The 21784-nt window shown below is 40.1% G+C and overlaps 1 protein-coding gene across 1 annotated transcript; it reads left to right on the top strand.

Annotated features, from left to right (window-relative positions):
* The first annotated feature begins 1500 nt into the window (after positions 1–1500).
* STPG4 (sperm-tail PG-rich repeat containing 4) lies at positions 1501–20230 on the top strand. Its single transcript, XM_028496600.2, has 6 exons — positions 1501–1888; positions 3717–3773; positions 5145–5402; positions 18791–18855; positions 19643–19697; positions 20120–20230. Exons 1-6 carry the CDS (start codon positions 1853–1855, stop codon positions 20210–20212), a joined length of 564 nt encoding a protein of 187 aa, XP_028352401.2. The 5' UTR covers positions 1501–1852; the 3' UTR covers positions 20213–20230.
* Positions 20231–21784: the final 1554 nt, after the last annotated feature.

Raw genomic sequence — 21784 nt, 5'->3', positions numbered from 1 at the left:
TATCTGTATGCATATTAGTTTTTGAAAACCACTACTGTAGTCCATCCTCTGGTTTCATTTATATAAGGAAAACTTAACAAATATTTAATTCTTCCTGTGTTCAAAGGGCTGAGAAGACAAAAACCTGTGTTCTGCATATGTTTAAAATTAGGGGAGACATGATTTGTCACAATGAGTCCTGCAATAGAGAGAGGAACAGTCCTTTGGGGTACGAGGGATTAGTCCTAGGAGGACTTCTCAGAGGAGCTGACCCTTGAGGTTTGCCAGGCCATCGAAGAAGAGAATAGCATTTCAGGCAGAAGGGCTAGCATATGGGGAGACAATAGAAGTGTGAAGATGGCATGTTTGGGATTTGCAAGTATACATCAGATCATGAGGTTCTAATGAGGTGAGACTGGATTGTAAATTTGTAAATTTTGCTTTTGTCCTAAAGGCAGTGATTATATGTTTTGAATGCGTTGTGCCAGATGTGGTTCCAGACATTTCACTCAAGTTAATCACCCCATGTAGGTACCAATATATTATCACCTCCTTATAGACAAAGAAGCACAATAAATCAAATGCAGCCAGGAAGAGGAATAATCAGTGCAATGATGACAAATAGAGGTCAAGTTTGCTAAGAGCCTGAAAAATCCCCATTGGATTTGGCAACTAGATAACTGGCTAGCTTAGTTACTAAATGCAATTTTAACTGAAAGGTGCGTGCACATGTCAGATTAAGGTGGTTTTAGGAAAGTATGGGGGTGGGGGTGAGGAAAGAATTGAATCCACATTACTCTTGAAAGTTTGTGAACGGAAGCAGAAACTCCATGGTGTAGTGGACGGTGGGGCACTGGAGTCAGACCTGGATTTGAACTCTGGCTCTGCCACTTCTATGTGATGCAGAGTAAGCTGTGCTAAACTGTCCAAGGAAGCTTGTTTCCTTGTTCATAAATGGGATTAATACCTACTTCACAGGGTCGTTTTGAGGATTAAATATATGTGAAATATCTGGAGCACAGCAGATACTCCGTGAAATGGAACTGTTAAGCTTAAGGGAACGTTTGTTTTTAAAGATGGTAATGTTCATAGGTTGAGAAGCTACAGCCAAGAGAGGTTGAAAATGAAGAGGGTCTATACGGACGGTAAAGGGTAATCCGTGGTTTTACAGCCTGTTGTGTCTAGTACTCCACTTCTCATAAGTGACACCCCCCCCCCCGGGGCTTCCCTGATGGCGCAGTGGTTGAGAGTACGCCTGCCGATGCAGGGGACGAAAGAAAAAAAAAAAAAAAAAAAAAAAAAGTGACACCCCCAGAATTTCCATCTGGAGGAGTTTAGAAATAATCTTAGGATGTGGGTGCTATCCAAGGGGGGAAAGTGGTGGAGGGGTGGAGGTGGTGGTGGGATGAACTGGGAGATTGGGATTGACGTGTATACACTAATATGTATAAAATAGGTAACTAATAAGAACCTGCTGTATAAAAAAATAAAATTCAAAAAATAAAGTGGGTGCTGAGGTTGATGCCTTAAATCTAAGTATACGTATCAAGCATGAGGTGATTTGGGAAAGGGCTGATGGAGATCCTGGGGCGCTTTAGCCTTTGCAGGTCTCCCTTGGCACAGATACTTGCCGAGGGCTCTCTGGAGACTCCCGCGCTCTTTAGGTTTCCTTACCACGCATGCGCCTGACGGTCTCGACCCATTTCCTCTGCGTTGAGGCTTGCTGCGGGCCCTCCAAACGTGTGCCCGCCTCCCTTCCCCCTCATCGGGAGACGAACCTGGCGGGTGCCTTGCGCACGCTCAGGAGCCGGCGGACTGAGGCGCCTCCTGGCAACCGGACGCCAGCCTCGGCCTAGGGAGCGAGGCGGCAGCAATGGACCAGCCAATCATGGCCATCGCCTCCGCCGGAGTAAGGGAAGAAGCGAGGCGGGGCGGCCTCGGTATCGCCTTCCTTCCCCGCCCTCCCACCTCCACAACAATGTTCCCCTCGCCGAGCTCCGCCCCAAGTCCCACCTCTCTCTAATCCCGGGCTCTGGCGCCCCTCCGCTTCTCCCTACCTTCACGTCGGCACCTGCAGTCCTTTCTTCCCGATCGGTATTTGAGTGCCACTTCGTTTGCTTTCCTCTTCCCTCGCTCTCCCTTATCCTTCCCATTCGCCCTTTGTTTTCTGTGTTGTTTTTCCCCCCTCTTACCCACTGCTAATTGCACTGGACAACTGTTTTAATAGGGTAATTAGATTTCTTTCACTTTCCCCTCTGTCTGCCGAGAGAATGCGTTTTTCCTTCCTTAGTCTGTTGGACACGTTTTTGCTCTGCTTCCTACTTTAGTATTTATACAATATTTGAAAGTATCTTTGTTTAGTTTTTAAATAAATTTGGGCAAGGGATGTCTAGCCCGTCTTGTGTAAAGTGATTCACCCCTGAAGTGAATTGGAAGTGGGAGATAGGTGAAGTTGAGATCACCTGTCTTGGGCAAAACAAAACAGCAGCCGCCAATCACCTTCCTTTAGATGTATCATGTTTACTTCTCCCTTCTTCCCACCTCATTTCCCTGGTCCTAGATAGAGGTGGGGACCTGTCTCGACCTGCCTGAAAAAGTTTGATTTCTGTGACTATAAATGTGCAACAGAGAAGATTCAACATAAATCTAATAAAGGGAATGTATAGGAAGAAATTCAGACTTAGCAGTGCGTATGAAACAATGCTTTTTTAGAGAAATGCCTATATTTCATAGTAAAACTAAAGCCCAAGTGTACTTGTAAGTGGATGTAAGTTGCTAGACAGGAATAATTAATTATATCCGTTGACTGATTAGATTGTTTATTATTTTTAATGCCTTGTTGCTTGAGATAACATATTTCATAGTAATAACAAAAGTATTCTAAATGAAAGTAGAACTCAATATTTTAATGATTTTACCTACTGGAAATAGCACAAAAGGAAAAAACTAAACAACCCTGTTCTGTTGACAGCGAAGCTGAAACAAATATAGGATAATAAGTGGGTGTAAAGTACTTACTATGGAAGACGAGAGTGTCCTTGGAAACTGAAGAATATCAAAATAATCTGCTTCTTAACTTGACAGATGAGATGTTAAAAATAAAAGCCGCCACTTACTGAGCCCTGGTTGTGGGTACAGGTTTTACAATGCCTTATTTTCATGCCAGGCCTGGTGCCTTTTTTTTGTATTCCTAAGAGGAAGCTGAGGTTCATGAGGGTTAACTTGCCTAGTGCTCCTAGCCAGTGGCCAAGCTGGAGTTCAAGCCCAAGTCAGCATATGTAAATCCAGGAAATGGCAGTGTTCAACATTTGCCATATCGCCAGGAATTTGTATCCCAATATCCCATTAATTTGATGACTATACCTTGAGCTCCCTGAGCCATAAATCTTAATAACAATTATACTAACACAATTTTGGGTTTATACAACTCTTTTCTTCCTAAGAGCACCAAATTTTGTCACCTCTAATTATTCTCATGACATCTCTGTGAGATGGGGATGTTTATTACTCTAATTTACCCAAAGGGAATTTAGATATTTAAAAAGCACTTAAGATCATAAAATAGTAATTTAAGGAAATATTACAGGCAAAATTTATCATTATGTAGCTTTTATTTTAATTCAGGCTGACCAGTTTGGTATTGGTATCCATTTTTTCAGGTACATGTTTTATAAGTGATATTTAATTTCCAGGGATCACTTCTAAAATGAATAAACACATTTTATGTTTATTAATAGAAACCAAGCCGGAAGTCATCTTTTGAAAGAGAAGGATGGTGGAGAATAGCATTAACAGTATGTATATTTTCATCCTTTCCTATTCAAAGTATTCGCATTCTTATTAGTATTATAATCAGTCTAACCTGATTAATTCACTAATACTTAATTTTAAGAAAACAATGGGGCTTCCCTGGTGGCGCAGTGGTTGAGAGTCCGCCTGCCGATGCAGGGGACACGGGTTCGTGCCCCGGTCCGGGAGGATCCCACATGCCGCGGAGCGGCTGGGCCCGTGAGCCATGGCCGCTGAGCCTGCGCGTCCGGAGCCTGTGCTCCGCAATGGAAGAGGTCACAAGAGTGAGAGGCCCGCGTACCACACACACAAAACAACAACAACAACAACAACAACAATGGTTGTTCAAATCTACATGGGCCTTATTTCATATTTATAATTTTAGTATCAGCATATGACTGAGAAACTAACTTTAAATTTTGAATGCAGTAAAAGCTTGGAAGTAAAACAACTCTAGAAATCCAGGTGTTTTACAGGATATCTTGATAAAGTCAACCTAGTTTACGACCTTGGTGAGATTACACAAGGAAGAAAAAGCATGCATTCTGGAAATGTGTTTGATTTTGGTTGTTATCTTACTTAGATAAAAAGTAAGAGTCTATGATAACTTTTGTTAACATGGTCAATGTATGAAAACAAGACGGTAATATACGAAAGAAAGATGACTGGAAGATCTGCCTCTCAAGATACATTGTTTCTATATGGCAGAAATATTTTCTGTTCACACCTTTCTATAACAGAGGGGGCCTCAGGAGCCAAAGCCTCCTTGGAATTGAACTAATTTTAATGGTAGAACTGAGCTGAGTGCTCAGTGGGAAGATGGCCACAAAAGCAGCAGCAACTAAACTGTCAGGTCTGGCCATTCAGCCATACTGTGGTTGTGATTTGAAAGTACCAAACCTCTTATGGGACTAATTAGGCCATGTGTTCTGCCAATTCATCCTCAGTCTCGTGTTATTATCCTTTAGCTTCCCACTTGAGGGCTAGAAAGAAACACGTGGTATCTACTAAGCAGAAGTAGGATAACTTCTGTTTAGTCACGAAGCTTATCCTGAGGGGTCTCGTGAGAGGCCTGACATTTACAGTCAAATTGAATCTCAAGTTTAAGTATCTCTGAAGCTACTTTTTAAAAAGTTAAAACTTCAACTATGGCCGTAACCCATTTGTTATAATTTAGCAATTGTCTCAGAGAGGAAATCATCATTATTGTCTTGAAATATTGTTCTGGTGGGAGTGTTTACTCTATTTGATAGAATCTTATTAAACTGTAAAACAAAGAGAAATGCTACTTAGGAGTGACCTTTGCAAGAATGATGCTTTAAGAGATGTTAACCAGTTTACACACTGACTTTAAAAATGATGTCAATTCTCCACAGAACACTCCTAATCCTGGCACTTACCACTTGAAAACTTTTATTGAAGAATCTCTATTAAATCCAGTGATAGCAACGTACAGTTTTAAAAATGAAGGAAGGAAAAAACCACCTCTTCTGCAAAGAAACGATCTGGTACTAAATGACCTTCCCCAGTATATGCCTCCTGACTTCTTGGACTTGTTAAAGAAGCAAGTGGCCACCTACTCGTTTAAAGACAAACCACGGTCAAACCCCAGCACGCTGGTTTACAGAGATCAGGTAAAGAACTACTAGCAGCTGGCTTTGTATGGGAAAGCACTACTAGCAGCTGACTTTGTATGGGAAAGCTACCAAGAGGCCCTGAGGAAAATATTCTCTATACTTAGAGTGTATCTTCCCCAGGAGAAACTGAAAACCTGTAGAATGCCTTATTTCGTCCAGAAATCAAACAAAGGTCTGTCTCATTTGCAAATATATCCAGCAAGGTGTATCCCTGTGAGACCTCCTCAACCTAAAGTGAGTGCACGGGGAAATTTTGTTTCCCTTGCTGGGAACGGTTAGCAGGATTCCCCTGACTTGTGGTCTTATCCGTGATGGGGCCATGCTTCTGGTCTCTTCAAGCCGTTGATATGGTGTGCCCTCTTCTTTTAAAGAGAAAACTTTGCCTTTCAGTCAGTAGTCCTCTTATTAGAGCGTGAGTATAACTATACACCATAGGGAAGCTTTTGCAAGAATTTCTTGTAGAAATGAGCACCCTGGTACCAGGAGGGTCAGGGTGTACTCTCAGCTCCACCAGTTCATGCATCACATTGAGAATACAGAGAACTGCTTGCTTATAGCCCTGGGCTAGGCTCTTCTGAGGGAAGATGTTCCTGACTTGGAAATATTTAAATAACAACACAAGAGCCCATAGATCAAGTACTGAGATAGTGTAAGAGGAAATGCCAGAGGGTGGGATTGAAAGTCTGGAAGGTTCCCTGGATTGAGTAGGACTCAAGCTGGACCTTGGATAACATATGACATTTGTGTGGCTCTTAACGGTTTGCTGTGAGCTTCCACATATATTCTCCTAGTAGTTCGTCACAGGCATTCTGAGATAGGCAAAACAGATGTTAATCCCCATTGTGCAGATGAGAAAACTGAGGTGAATAGAGACGAAGTAACTGGCTCTGAGGCACATAGCTAATAAAGAGGGGAGGCAGTAATTTTTTTTTTTTTTTTGCGGTACGCAGGCCTCTCACTGTTGTGGCCTCTCCCGTTGCGGAGCACAGGCTCCGGACGCGCAGGCTCAGCGGCCACGGCTCACGGGTCCAGCCGCTCCGCGGCATGTGGGATCCTCCCGGACCGGGGCACGAACCCATGTCCCGTGTATCAGCAGGCGGACTCGCAACCACTGCGCCACCAGGGAAGCCTGGGGAGGCAGTACTTTTAACGGAGGGCTTCTGAGCCCCAGTTTGGTGCTTTTTCCAGTCTACCTTGCGCCTCTGGCCTTGAATGAGGGGCAGGGTTTCAGCGGGTGGAATCCGAGGGAGGCGTTTCACGGGAGGGGCAGAGCACTGTCTGGGGCCTGCCCAAGGGCCAGAGTTGGGACTTGGACTTTGTTATTTGGGACTTTGGGCCTTAATAGCTCCTATTTATAAAGGAGCTAATAATAGTATCAGTCTTCACCACCTTATCAGAATAATATGGTGATAACCTGAGAAGATGCATTGCCACAGGTGGTTGAATTAAATGGAAGGGGTGTGGTTAGTAGGGTGGACAAGAAATCTTCAGCAGGGTGAGCATGAACCCTTCCTGCAGCTTTGCAAATTATAGCTTTGAAACAGGACAGGATGATAAACGTTCATGGGAAAAATCTTATCCCATTCGGTTCAGTGGATGAATACAAACACTAAATTAGACTTTTATGACTTGGTATCAGGTAACCAGGCAACTTGTGAAATCGTTCTGGCCACCTCCAATACAAAATCATTCTTCGTTGGCCTCCCTCACCATTTACTTCTCTTCTGCTTCCTCTCTTCTGGCTTTTAGAGGTTTCTAAGGGTAGGCCCAGGCCCACTGCTGAAAGGAGAAAACATAGATGGTTGGTATTAGGCAAAATTTAAAGCTTTAAAAGACCAAAAGAGTGTGGCTTACCCAGAGGGATGGACAAAAACCTTCTGAAAACATACTTTTCCTGTTTCTTTCCTTTCTTTCTCCTCTCTCTCCCTACCTCCCACAAAGGCTTGAGCTCCAGAAACTGGAAGAATTAAGTGTTTTCCTAATTTTCTGTTTCAAAGGCATATAATAATATATTCATGAGAGGAGAGCTATTCAGATGTAACCCTGTTTAGTGACCAATAAAATTCATAATTCTGGTAAAGCAACTATACTCCAATAAAAATTAATTTAAAAAAAAAATCCCTGCCTACTCTAAGGCTGTACACATATTCTCCTATGCTTTCTTCTAGAAACTTTATAGTTCTATCTTTTTTTGTGTGTGTGTGGTACGCGGACCTTTCACTGTTATGGCCTCTCCCGTTGCGGAGCACAGGCTCAGCGGCCATGGCTCACGGGCCCAGCCGCTCCGCGGTACGCGGGATCCTCCTAGACCGGGGCACGAACCCGTGTCCCCTGCATCGGCAGGCAGATTCTCAACCACTGCGCCACCAGGGAAGCCCAATAGTTCTATCTTTTGCATCTAGGCATATGATCGTGCTTGCATTAAAGTGTTTCTATGAAGTGAAGTAGGAGAAAAAAATTCATAATTCTGTTTTTTTAATAGTAAAACTCAGTAAAATAATAATTGGAATTCGAGGTAGATACAGTATACATTATTATTTATTAAGATAGAACAGCATTCTCAAGCGTTATAATTTTTAATAGAATATTCACATTATAGCTTGTTAGTGCTGTTCTTCATTTGTAAGAAAGTTTTTACAATTTTTAACACCTTTATTCTGAAGCATGTAACTCAAGAGGAGAATCTATATCAAAGAATCATATGTGCATAGATATATTCATATTTATATTCACATTTGAATGTGTATGTGTATATACTCATCTATATCTGGCTCTTTCCAAAGAGTATTTGATGTAGACCTACAACTTTTACAGTAATTTTTTTCTTATTAGAGAAATAATGTTTTTATTTTAGTATATATGTACAGAAGTGGGACTTTTCTCTCCATTATATAATTTTATGACCTGCTTTTTCCCAGTGTTGCAGTCATCCCAGTAACCCCTGTGTTACTCCACCTTATTTCTGGGTGATTTTAGCTCCCTTTGCACCCTGTCACTCTTTTCCACTACTCCTGTCATAATTTCAGTACACGCATCGATGATGATTTTCCAACAATCTGGCTTCTCAGCTTCTTGAACTCTCCTGCACTTCAGCCCTCACTCCTTAAATTTTTTTCAACACCAATCATTTCAACCCTCCTTAATTTCAGTTGCATGCATCCCACTCTGATCACTCTCCCCTGATCTTCTGCCTTACCCACTCTAGTATCCCAGCCTCAACAATTTTTCTGTTCCCACCCAGTCTACAATCCATTGATCTCACTGTTGCCCGAAAAATGAGTTTACCTTCTGACGGGTGTCGAACCAAAAGATACAACTAAGCCAAAGAGCGGGAGGAGGAAGGATTTATTACTTGCAGCGAGTTAGGAGAAAACAGGTATCTTTCCCAAAGCAGTGTCTCCCCAACAGCAAAATTGGGGAAGTCTAAAGCTAAAGGTACATGCATATTCATGAGGGGGCTTGAGCAGAGGACAATTCAGCGTAGGATCAGGGCAAAGGTCGACAGAGTCCAAGCTTTAGTTGATTGAAGTCAGGAGGGTCAGCATCATCCTTCTATCCTCCACCTGGGTAGAGGCCTTAGTTCCTGCAGAACTCAAAGATGCGTATCAAATTGTTACATATATCCCTTGAGGAGGAACTGCTACTCCCACTCTGACCTCCGTCTTTGCACTACTGGATCTTCCTTCATATGCTCTTATTCCAGATATCTGCATGGCTTATCCCCTCTCCTTCAAGTCTTTGTTCAAGTGTCACCTTCTCAATGAACCTGTTTTATTGCTGACCTATTGTTCCTTGACTGCTTTTCCTTTGTTCCTGCATTTTCTCACTTCCCTTAAGATCATTAATTACCCAGGCCAGGCTTAGATCACAAAATGGCTTAGGCCAAAAATGGCTTCTCTTATGTCAGGAAAACCATGCCTGGTTCTCTTTCTCTGGGGACTCCCTACCCTATCTGCTTATACTACCACCTTTCATTGCCTCTCAACTTTCAGTGCTTTCTTTCCTTTCAAAGCTTAAGTTAATCATTAGAGTTACTCCCTGCACATGCCCTCAATTCCCTGGCCCCTGATGGCTCATCTTACTTGTTTGGCAAAGCCACAACCCTGGTCAAATCTCTCTTCGAACTTTGAACCTGCATCTGTGTAGCCAAATGACTAGTCTCATTTTAAATTCTCACCTCCAGTGGGCCCAGAATGGACTTCCCTAGTCTGTTTACTCTCCCATTCTCCTCTCACATCTCCCCTCTTTCCAAACCCCTGACACATCCTCCTCAATCCTCATTCTTGTTTTCCTCTTCTCAGCCTTTTGGCCGGTTCAGCACCTCTTCCCTGCCCTCTTCCTGTTGGAGCGCCAGGCACACAACACCTCTTCCCCATCTACACTCACTCTGTGCTGATCTGATTCAGTCTCAAGGCTTTGAACACCAGTTATTTGTTTATGATTTCCGAATGTATATCTCCTGCCTAGACTTCTCTGTTGAACTCCAGACTTGTATATCCAACTGCCTTTTTGACTTCTCCATTTTATGTCGAATTTATGGTTTCTCACCCTTGGCACTATTGACTCTTGGGTCAGGATAATTCTCTGTGGTAGAGGGGCGGTTCTGTGCTTTGTAGGATGTTTAGCAGCATTTCAGTATAATTAGATGCCAATTAGCAATCCCCCCTCCCAGTTGTAACAACTGAAACTGTCTCCAGACGTTGTCCAAATGTCCCCTGAGGAAGGGGGGAATCAAAAACCAAAAAAACACTCCTGATTGAGAACCTCTGGGTTCAGGCTTTGTGATAGTCGGTGTGATCTCTGAGTGGCTGTTTTCAGGGCCAACAGGTTGATGGTGGATAGGTTTCATTTGTGACCTTATCTCTTGTGTCTCCCCTCATTCTCATCCTGCCCCACTGGCCTCATCCTGGCTGCTTCTTGAATTTGCTACTCCCACTCTGACCTCAGGGTCTTTGCACTGGATCTTCCTTCATATGCTCTTATTCCAGATATCTGCATGGCTTATCCCCTCTCCTTCAAGTCTTTGTTCAAGTGTCACCATCTCAATGAGCCTCATTTAAATTGGCCACCTGACACTCCTGAGCTTCCTACCCTGCTCTTTCATTGTTTCCATAGCACCTAGAGCCCTCAGTATACTATAATTTATTTGCACTTTGCATTTATTATTTGTTGTCTGCCTCCTTCTGTGAGAGTGAAGCTTCATGAGGACATGAATACTTATCCGCTTTGTTCACTGTTACATCTTTGCCTCTAGAACAGTGTCTGATGGTTAATATTTGTTGAATGCATGAATGAATTAATGATTGCTTACATTTCTGAAATCTGACTCGGCCTTACTCATTTTGGTTCCTTGGATGTGTGATTATCTTTGACTGTGTGTTGCCCGTTCCCACTGAAAGGTTGTTTTCATGAATTCCCAAAGATGAAAGACTTTTTCTTTCAGAGAAGGTTTGCTTTTGGTTCTGCTAATACTTAGGGGAGCTACCAGTTTGGTGCCACTTGAAATCCACTGCTTATGTATTCTTGGATCACTCTAGTGATGGGCATTTGGACTGAATCCATGAAAGGAACCAGCCCACGGTTACAGTCTCTCAAGGATGTGTTTCTTCCCCCTCTCCCAATTCTCCTTAGCACCAAGACAACTCTTTTTGCAGTCCCTAGCGTTGGAGTGAGGTGGTAGGTTTGCTTTCAGGAAGTCCCCTTTTAGGGCATCCAATTCCTGTTGGTAGGACTTCCATTAAATCAGCAACATTGATGGTCCAGGCTTTGGCCTCTGGATCCTTCTAGGGCTCTGAAGTTCACTCAAACACAGCTCTGTTCCTCTGCTGAGTTTAGTCTGGACCAGCATACATCCTCTGAGCAAAACTGGGCCATTTGCCTGTCTGGTTTCTTGCTATCTCTTGGTTTGGGAGGTTTATATTCCTTATTGTCATCAATTTCATATCTTTTTAAAAGCTCTTGTCTATTTTTAATATTTCAACTCTCATTTCGAGTAGTTGTCTGCAGTGGGAAGTTTCATCATCCAAATAACCTAGCCTGCCATTGGCAGAAAGCAGAACTCTTTTTTTCCTTTGGAAGTATATTGTGAATCTTTTCCACACCATCATGTATTCTCTACATCATTTTAAATAGCTGCATAGTATTCTACTGTAAGGACATAACCGAATACTAATACTGCATATTCAGTCATTTCCTGCTTTTAGTCAGAGAGTGGAGTTGTTGAGGAAAGGGCATGTAGATGTCTAAGTCTTTTGAGATGCATTGCCAAAATGCCCCACAGAAAAATTGTGCCCCAGTGCCACTCCACCTTGCAGAGTATAAGTCCAGGACCATTTAAAATGCAGTTTATGTTTTCAACTGGAAACCTGGATCCAGTGATTTAAATGGGAAAGTTTAAAGCCTAAGCTTGAAATCAACATGGTAGGGGAATTTCAGAGCAATCCAAAGTCAAATAAGTCTGTGCCAGAGTTTCCCTACAATAAACGGGGCAAGGAGAAGATGGTGACTCTGCCCCAGTCTGTAGGCAGTGAGTCAGTACTGGCCAAGGTCAGCCAATGCAGAAGAGTAGAGTGCTATCAGGTAGTGAAGCTGCAAGGGAATTTCAAGAAACACTGACCACTAACTGCATGGCTTCAACACTCTTGCATCAAAGGGTAAAAATGAGTCATGCTCTCTTATAATGCAATTGAAATGGACATTCTGGTTTAAAAATGAGCGAAGGCACCAAAAAAAAAACTATTAGAACTAATAAATGAATTTGGTGAAGTTGCAGGGTACAAGATTAATATATAGAAATCTGTTGCTTTTCTATACTCTAATAATGAACTGTCAGAAAGAGAAAGCAAGAAGACAATCTCAGTTTAAATCACAGCAAAAAGAATAAAATACCTAGGAATAAACTTAACCAAGGAGGTGAAAGGCCTATACTCTGAAAACTATAAAATACTGATGAAGGAAATTGAAAGTGATACAAAGAGATGGAAAGATATTTCACGTTCATGGCTTGGAAGAGTTAGTATGGTTAAAACGTCCATACTTTCCAAAGAAATCTACAGATTTAATGTAATCCCTATGAAAATACTCATGACATTTTTCATATAACTAGAACAAATAATCCTAAAATTTATATGGAACCACAGAAGACCCTGAATAGCCAAAGCAATCTTGAGATAAAAGAACAAAGCCAGAATTATGACTCTCCCTGACTTCAGACTATACTACAAAGCTATAGTGATCAAAACAGCATAGTACTGGCACAAAAACAGACACATAGATTATTGGAACAGAATAGAGAGCCCAGAAGCAAACCCACGCACTTATGGTCAGTTTAGCTATGACAAAGGAGGCAAGAATATACAATGGGGAAAAGACTGTCTCATCAGTAAGTGCTGCTGGGAAAACTGGGCAGCTACATGTGAAAGAATGAAATTAGAACATTTTCCCACATCATATACAAAAATAAACTCAATGGATTAAAGACCTAAATGTAAGACCAGAAACCATAAAACTTCTAGAAAAAAACATAGGCAGAACACTCTCTGACATAAATTGCTGCAATATTTTTTTGGATATGTCTCCTCAGGCAAAGGAAACTAAAGCAAAAATAAACAAATGGGACCTAATTAAATTTAAAAGCTTTTGCACAGAAAAGGAAACCATCAACAAAATGAAAAGACAACCTACTAAATGGGAGAAAATATTTGCAAATGATATGACCAATAAGGAAGGTGTTAATATACAAAATAGATAAGCAGTTCACCCAACTCAATATAAAAAAAAAAAAACCCAAAACCAAGACAATTAAAAATGGTAGAAGACCTGAATAGACATTTTTCCAAAGAAAACATACAGATAGCCAGCAGACACATGAAAAGATGCTCAACATTGCTAATGATCAGAGAAATGCAAATAAAAATGAACAAATGATATGAGCTAGCAATTCACAAGGAGATATACCAGTTGCTAAAAGACATAAAGTGATGCTTGGCTTCCACTAATTATTAAATAATTACAAAAGAACAAAAGCAGGTAGAGACAATTTTTTGCCTGTCAGATGATCAACAATTTAAGTTGGATGATACCCATTATATTGGCAAAGGGAGTACAGAAAAAGATATTCTGTATGCATACAAATTGTTGCAAGTATTTTGGAGGGTGGTTTGACGATTCTTCTTTATATTTTAAGTGCACATAGGGACCATTCCACTGTCAGGAATTTACCCTAAAAATGGTCTTTTAAAAAAATATATTAATTTTATTTATTTAATTTCTTTATTTTTTTGGCTGCGTCAGGTCTTAGTTGCAGCATGTGGGATCTTTCGTTGCTGCGTGCGGGGTCCTCTAGTTGTGGTGTGTGGTCTTCTCTCTAGTTGTGGTGTGGGTTTTTTTTTTTCTCTCTCTAGTTGTGGCGCACCGGCTCCAGGCACACCTGGGCTCTATAGTTTGTGGCACACAGGCTCTCTCGTTGAGGCATGCGAGCTCAGTAGTTCCTACAAATAGTCTTATGAAAGTACAGTGAGATATTTATATAAAATACTGTAGCATTGTTCATAAATTTATCTAACTAGAAGGCTAGTTATATAATGCTACATCCATACAATGCTGTGCTACCATTAAAAATAATGAGGTGTATCTATCTGTGTTGATATGGAAGCACCTCAAGATATATTATTAAATGAAAAAACTCAAGGAACAGACCAATATTTATAGCATAATCCCATTTGTAAAAATAAAAACAAATATATATACAATGTTAAATGCATACTTGTTTTCTTGGGTGATACTTAAGCAATCATTAACAGTGGTTTCCATTTAGGAAGCAGAGGTTAGGTAGGGGGCAAAGAGACTTACCTTTAATTTTTTTTTCTTTCTGTAGATTTGACTTGTTTTCAGTGTGCAAGTAATAGTCTTTTCATTCATGTTCATTTGTAGAAATCAAAAATTTTTCCAACTAATATTTTTGCTCTTATTTCTTTTCATTTTCCATTTTAAAACTTATTCACTTCCTAGGCTAGAGACATTTCAATGAAAATCACAGTTAAACAAAATTTAAAATTGCCTCAAACTTCTGTCTAGGTTAGCTTTAGCATTGTCTTAGAAGATGAAACTTATGTGAAAAGAAACAAATGTGGTGATTCTGCATCCCCCCCCACCACCTCCCAATATCTGTTTTAGGTCAGAAGGAGATAGGCAGGATGGAATGGCACCTCTGTTAACTCAGAGAATGAATCCAAGGATCCATTTCAATGTGTTCAAAAGACATCCTTGAACAGCTGATTGGGAGATGATGGTTGAGAAAATCTAACCAGTTCATTGGTTTTTGTTATTTGTGTTCATAGCTGTGATCAAGTATCTCTGAAGACATGTTTATTTGCAAAGTGCTCCATGGTAAAATAACGGCTGAAGGAATGAATTTTCAACAGGATGGTTTTTCATTGAGCAAGGTGTCAACAGAGAGAAATTTTGTGCCTAGGAGGGGGCTGGCAGGTAATACTTCAGGGAACCGAAGACTTAAGTGTTAGAATAATGAAGAGCAAAGCATAGATAAGATGGAACAATTCATCATGCAATTAAATGAAAAAAAAATGGTGCTCAAAGTTGGCTCATTTAGCAGATATTATTTGAGGATGAACTCTCATAGAGCAACTGCAAGGCAGAGCAGTGATTGTCACAAGTAAATTTGTGAAGAGAATGGTAAATGAAAGTGATTCTGAAAGACAGATACAGAAGACATCTCAGGGACTGGGACTTACATAGTTTCTGGAGCTGATGAAAATTACACGGTGCTGGTAAGAACAACATCATTGGTACCATTAGGCAGGCATCCTTCTGAGAAAGTCCAATGTTGTCTATTTCTCAGACCATAAAGATGTCTGGGTGGTGAGTCACTGATACTTCCATGTGACGCAAGAGACCATTTCTCAGAGAAGAAGACACACTGGATGAAATTTCCACCAGTAGTACCTAAAAATATTGTACCTGACAGTCTTTTGGCTGCATTCATCTTATGAGTATCTTGATAGGATTTCTAACGGACTGAAAAATCCACCATAGAAGAGACTGTCTCTCTGCCCGTTGTGAAACATTGCAAACTACCTGGGTGGCTCCACTATCCTTGGGTCTGTGGATATTAGCCCTGAGGTAAGGGTAATAAGGGAGTGTCAGGAACTGATAAGCACAGAGAGTGGGATGTGTGAAGGAAGGGAGGGAGGAAAGGAAAGAGAATGAGAAGCCAGGGGAAGACTGACTGGACCTCCAGAACTTCCTATGTTCAAAGAGCTGGCAGGGAGGAGTTATATTACCGAATCCTGGGAAGAATCCTTCCCAAAATGGAAGGATTCTATGGTGTTCCTCCTTCTTAGAATCCCTCTCTTGCCTCCCTCAAGGAAGTCTTACCTTCCTTAAAACCCCAATCAAATCTCACTGTCTTTACCATCTTTAGATCCCCCAGTAGGATTTATTTATTTAATTATTCCCCCAAGCTTTATTGAGGTATAATTGGCAAATAAAATCGAATATATTTAAGGTGTACAACATGATGATTTGTTTTATACACACACACACACACACACACATTGTGAAATGATTACCACAATCAAGTTAGTTAGCACATCCATCACCTCACACGGTTACCATTTTTTGTGTGTGTGTGATAAGAGCACATAAGAATGGGGACTTGCCTGGCAGTCCAGTGGTTAAGACTCCACACTTTGAACCAGGGTTCGATCCCTGGTTGCGGAACTAAGATCCCACATGCCATGTGACACAGCCAAATAATTAAAAGAAAAACAAAACCACAAAGCACATAAGATCTTCTCTCTTAGTAATTTTCAAGTATACAATACAGTATTATTAACTATAGTCACCATACTGTACATTCTATCTCCAGAACTTATTCATCTTATAATAAAGTTTGTACCTTTTGACCAACATCTCCCCATTTCCCCCACCTGCCAATCTGGGAACCACCATTTTACTCTCTGTTTCTATGAGTACAACCCTTTTAGATTGCACATATAAGTGTTACAAAATGGTATTTGTCTTTCTCTGGCTTATTCAACTTGGCATAATGTTCTCCAGGTTCATCCATGTTGTTGCAAATGGTAGGCTTTCCTTCTTTTTATGGCTGAACAACATTCCAATATAGTATATGCATTAAGGGAAAATATATCACATTTTCATTATCCATTCATCCATGGATGGGCACCTAGGTTATTTCCATAGCTCGGTTATTGTGAATAATGCTGCAGTGAACATGGGACTGCAGGTATCTCTTCCAAATATTGATTTTGTTTCCTTCAGATATATACCCAGAAGTGGGATTGCTAGATCATATGGTAGTTCTGTTTTTATTTTTTGAGGAACCTCCATACTGTTTTCCATAATGGCTATACAATTTTATATTCCCACCAAAGTGCACAAGGGTTCCCTTTTCTCCACATCCTCACCAACACTAGTTATTTCTTGTCTTTTTGATAATAGCCATTCTAACTGGTGTGAGGTGATACCTCATTGTGGTTTTGATTTTCATTTCCCTGATGATTAGTGATGTTGAGCACCTTTCCATGTACTTGTTGGTCATTTGTATGTCTTCTATGGAAAAATGTCTATTCAGGTCTTTTGCCCATTTTTAAATTTGATTACTTGTCTTTTTGCTGTTGAGTTGTATGAGTTCCTTATATATTTTGGATATTAACACCTTATCAGATATATGGTTTGCAAATATTTTCTCCCATTCCTTAGGTTCCCTTTGAATTTTATTGATTGTTTCCTTGGCTGTACATTGATGTAGTCCCACTTGTTTATTTTTTCTTTTGTTGCCTGTACTTTTGGTGTCATATCTAAAAAAATCATTGCCGAGACCAATGTCACGGAGATTTTTCTATATGTTTTCATTTAGATGTTTTATCATTTCATATGTTATGTTTAAGTATTCAATCATTTTGAGTTAGTATTTGTGCATAAGATAGGGTTCAGTTTTGTTCTTTTGCATGTGGATATCCAGTCTCCCCCATACCATTTATTGAAGGGACTATCATTTCCCTATTTTGTATTCTTGGTGCCCTTGTCAAAGATTAGTTGACTGTTTCTGTATGGATTTATTTCTGGGCTCTCTATTTTGTTCCATTAGTCTATGTGTCTGTTTTTATTCTGGTATCATACTGTTTTGATTACTGTAGCTCTGCAATATAGTTTGATATCAGGAAGTGTGATCTCTCCAGCTTTGTTCTTCTTTCTCAAGATTGCTTTGACTATCTGGGGCCGTTTGTGGTTCCATACTGAATTTAGGATTGTTTCTTCTATATCTTTGAAAAAATTCTACTGGGATTTTGATAGGGATTGCACTGAATCTGTAGATTGATTTGGATAATATGGATATTTTAACAATATTAATTCTTCTAATCCATAAACATGGGATATCTTTCCATTTATTTGTGTCTTCTTCAGTTTCTTTCATCAGTGTGTTATAGTTTTCAATGTACAGATCTTCCATCTCCTTAGTTAAATTTATTCCTAAGTATTTTAGGTTTTGATGCTATTGTAAATGAGATTGTTTTCTTAATTTCTTTTTCAGATACTTCATTGTTAGTGTATAGGAACTCAACTGATTTTTTTTTTCAACTGATTTTTGTATGTTGTTTTTGTATCCTGCAACTTCACTGAATTTCCTTATTAGTTCAAACAGTTTTTTGGTGGAGTCTTTAGAGTTTTTTATATATAAGATTATGTCATCTGCAAACAGGGACAGTTTTACTTCTTCGTTTTCCAATTTGGTTGCCTTTTATTTCTTTTTCTTGCCTAATTACTCTGGCTAGGACTTCCAGTACTATGTTGAATAGGAATGGAGACATAGGCACCCTTGTCCTGTTCCTGACCTTAGAGGAAAAGCTTTTAGCCTTTCACCATTGAGTATGTGATGTTAGCTGTTGGTCACCCAGTTGGGTTAATCTCTCCCTACCCCCGACATCTCCAATCTTTCTTTTAGTGTCGATTATAGTGTTTTATATTAGCATTGTTTATGTATTATGAGACCACTCCTGTATTCCCCACCATACCTAGCACAGTTCTTTACCAACAGAGCAGGCTCACTAATTGGTGATCAATTGGATTTGTTGAATCTAGTACATTTAAAATATGATTAATTGTACAGCATTTTTCTCCATACCACTGTAGGCATACTGTCATAATATTCACCATGAAAAGTGAATATCTGTTGAGTGTTTTGAAGCTCTACCTTTGAAAGTGTACCTTTTCCACTCTCAAAATAGAAAATAAATTATATAATGTTGTATGGTAATAAAATAAAGGATTATGAATGATAGATAATAAAGTGAGTTTGAGACCTGTATTAATCTATTATTGGTGTCCTTGTCCATTCTGTGTAGTCAGTTCAGCTTTCGCCAGGACAATACGAGCTACTTCCTGCACCAATTCCCAAGCATGCTTCCAGGTAATTATATACTTATTAAATTGCTTTTACTAATTTCACTCATGCCCTTCTATTTACATACTTAACCACCAACACTAATGACTTTTTTTTTTTTTGGCTGCGTTGGGTCTTCGTTGCTGTGCACGGGCTTCTCATTGCTGTGGCTTCTCTTGTGGAGCATGGGCTCTAGGCACATGGGCTCAGTAGTTGTGGTTCGTGGGCTCTAGGGCACACGGGCTTCAATAGTTGTGGTGCTCAGGCTTAGTTGCTCTGCAGCATGTGTGATGTTCCAGGACCACGGATCTAACCTGTGTCCCATGCACTGGCAGATGGATTCTTAACCACTGCACCACCAGGGAAGTCCCAACACTAATGACTTTTAAACCTCATTTATGCCCATCATATTAGATTAGCATTTTTAAAACATATTTATTATTTATTTATTTGGTTGCTCTGGGCCTTAGTTGCGGCTCGCCGGCTCCTCAGTTGCAGCACATGGGCTCCTTATTTGTGGCAGGTGGGCTACTTAGTTGTGACTGGCGGGCTCCTTAGTTGTAACACGTGGGCTCCTTGTTGTGGTATGCGAACTCTTAGTTGTGGCATGCATGTGGGATCTAGTTCCCTGACCAGGGATCGAACCCGGGCCCCCTGCACTGGGAGCACAGAGTCCTATCCACTGCGCCACCAGGGAAGTCCCCAGATTAGCATTCTTAAATATTTAATGAGAGACAGGGAATATGTTAAAGATCCTCACATTAAAAAAAAATAGATTTAGAAGATCATAACTTTTTTTGTTTTTTTAATATAGGAGCTTTGTATTTCGTTCTACAGTTCAAAGGTTTCCAACAGGCTGCTTCACTCCTGTAAGTATGTTGGTAGACAATTAACTCATGATGAATTTGATGTTTAAAATATGCCATGATTCCTTTTTTTTTTTTTTTTTTTTTTGCGGTACGCGGGCCTCTCACTGTCGCTGCCTCTCCCGCTGCGGAGCACAGCCTCCAGACGCACAGGCTCAGCAGCCATGGCTCACGGGCCCAGCCGCTCTGCGGCATGTGGGATCTTCCCAGACCAGGGCACGAACCCGCGTCCCCTGCATCGGCAGGCAGGCTCTCAACCACTGCGCCACCAGGGAAGCCCGCCATGATTCCTTTTTGATATATCAAGATTAACATTTCACTCATCGTAGTAGAAAAGCAATGAATGATTAATGTAGTTGATTTAAGATATACTTAAGAGGGCTTCCCTGGTGGTGCAGTGGTTAAGAATCCGCCTGCCAATGCAGGGTACACGGATTCAAGCCCTGGTCCGGGAAGATCCCACATGCCGTGGAACAACTAAGCCCGTGAGCCGCAACTACCGAAGCCCGTGCACCTAGAGCCCTTGTTCCGCAACAAGAGAAGCCACTAAAATGAGAAGCCTACGTGCAGCAACGAAGACCCAACACAGCCAAAAATAAATAAATTTTTTAAAAAGGATATACTTAAAATATATCTAAAGATACACTGGGTATTTCAATGTAAGTAACCCATTTGTGTCAAGTTATAGAAGAAAAGTAAAGACTCCTTTACTTTCTTTAGGTCTTGACTCATATGACCTTCTTTTTGAGGTCATCTCTAGTCACCTGTTCAGAATTTCCTGTCCCTCTTTCTTGGTTTATTTTTCTCCATAGCACTCATCACTGTCTGATACATTACATTTAAAAATTTACGTATCCTGTTTTTATCTGTCTCCCCCACCAGAATGTAAGCTTCATGAAGGTGGGGATTTTTGTCTGTTTTTGTCCTGTGTACCTAGTGCCTAGGAAAATGGCTGGCACATAGTGTTTGTTGAATTAATTAATTATTTAAATCATCAAAAATATTCAATATATCACTGTAAGAACAGCAAGAAAGAAAAGTAGTCCTAGTTTCTTTCCTTTAAAAAAGGTGAAAATGCTTTCCTGTTTCTAAAAATTTTCAAATACATGTACATGTATTTGATAAAAATGAACTCTTTTAGGTACGTAACTAATCAGTAGGATGCCAAAATATAAAAAAAGAAAGAATGAGAAAATATGAAGTTATTTTGGGGTGTTTTGATGGACTATGATTATTTATTTGTAACTAGAAACTTGAGGGGGAAAAGATACAGCGAGCATATGAAAGAGGAGTTGAGACAACTGAACAGAGCTCAAAAACAGACTCTAGAATATGTAAAATTTTTATATTTGATAAAGATGGTATGACAAATCAGTAGGGAAAGGAAGAGCTATTTTGTGCTAGACAATTGATTAATTAACTTGTAAATATTAGACTCTTCATACCACATATTATAATAAATTCCATATTGTTTAAAGAATTAAATACTTTTGAGACTATAAAACCAGGAGAAAATATATTAGCATATATCTAATTTTAGGATAAGGCTGATTTTCTGAGATAACAGCAGTGGATGAATTGCAAAGGAAAAGAAGTCTTAGATTTGATTACATAGCATTTTGAATTTTTTGTACATCAGGGAACAAACTGTAAACAAAGTTAACAGGCAAATGTGAATTAGGAAAAGTATTTTGAACATACATAGCAGATAAACGGTTAATGGCCTTATCTGAAATTCTCTTGATGATTTATAGGAGAAACACCAATAGAAAAGTAAAACGGATGAAGGCAGTGAATAGACAATTCATAAAATAAGAAATTCAGATATCCAATAAAGGTGAAAAAATTTTTATTTCACTAATACTTAAGTGTGAGAAACTAAAAAGCTAATTGAAAGCCTTCTGTATGTGGGTGGTGTGGTGGGCTAAATAATAGACCACAAAGATGTGCCCACATCCTAATGCCCAGAACCTATAAATGTTACCAGATGGCAAAAACTTTGCAGATGTGAGTATGTTAGGGATCTTGAGATGGAAAAATTATCCCGGATTATCCAGTGGGCCCTAAATGCAATCACAAATATCCTTATA

This window comes from Physeter macrocephalus, chromosome 12, assembly GCF_002837175.3.
Source record: "Physeter macrocephalus isolate SW-GA chromosome 12, ASM283717v5, whole genome shotgun sequence".
Lineage (NCBI taxonomy): Eukaryota > Metazoa > Chordata > Mammalia > Artiodactyla > Physeteridae > Physeter > Physeter macrocephalus.
Note: the sequence above shows the minus strand (reverse complement) of the source record. Positions and strands in the feature narration are given on the sequence as shown.

Bases quoted from the DNA above. Each gene is read 5' to 3' on its own strand.
- STPG4 (XM_028496600.2), top strand. From the start codon at position 1,853: ATGGACCAGCCAATCATGGCCATCGCCTCCGCCGGA. The intron at 1,889-3,716 runs GTAAGGGAAGAA...GTTTATTAATAG, and splicing joins TGGCCATCGCCTCCGCCGGA to AAACCAAGCCGGAAGTCATC. The intron at 19,698-20,119 runs GTAAGTATGTTG...CTGCCAATGCAG, and splicing joins CAACAGGCTGCTTCACTCCT to GGTACACGGATTCAAGCCCT.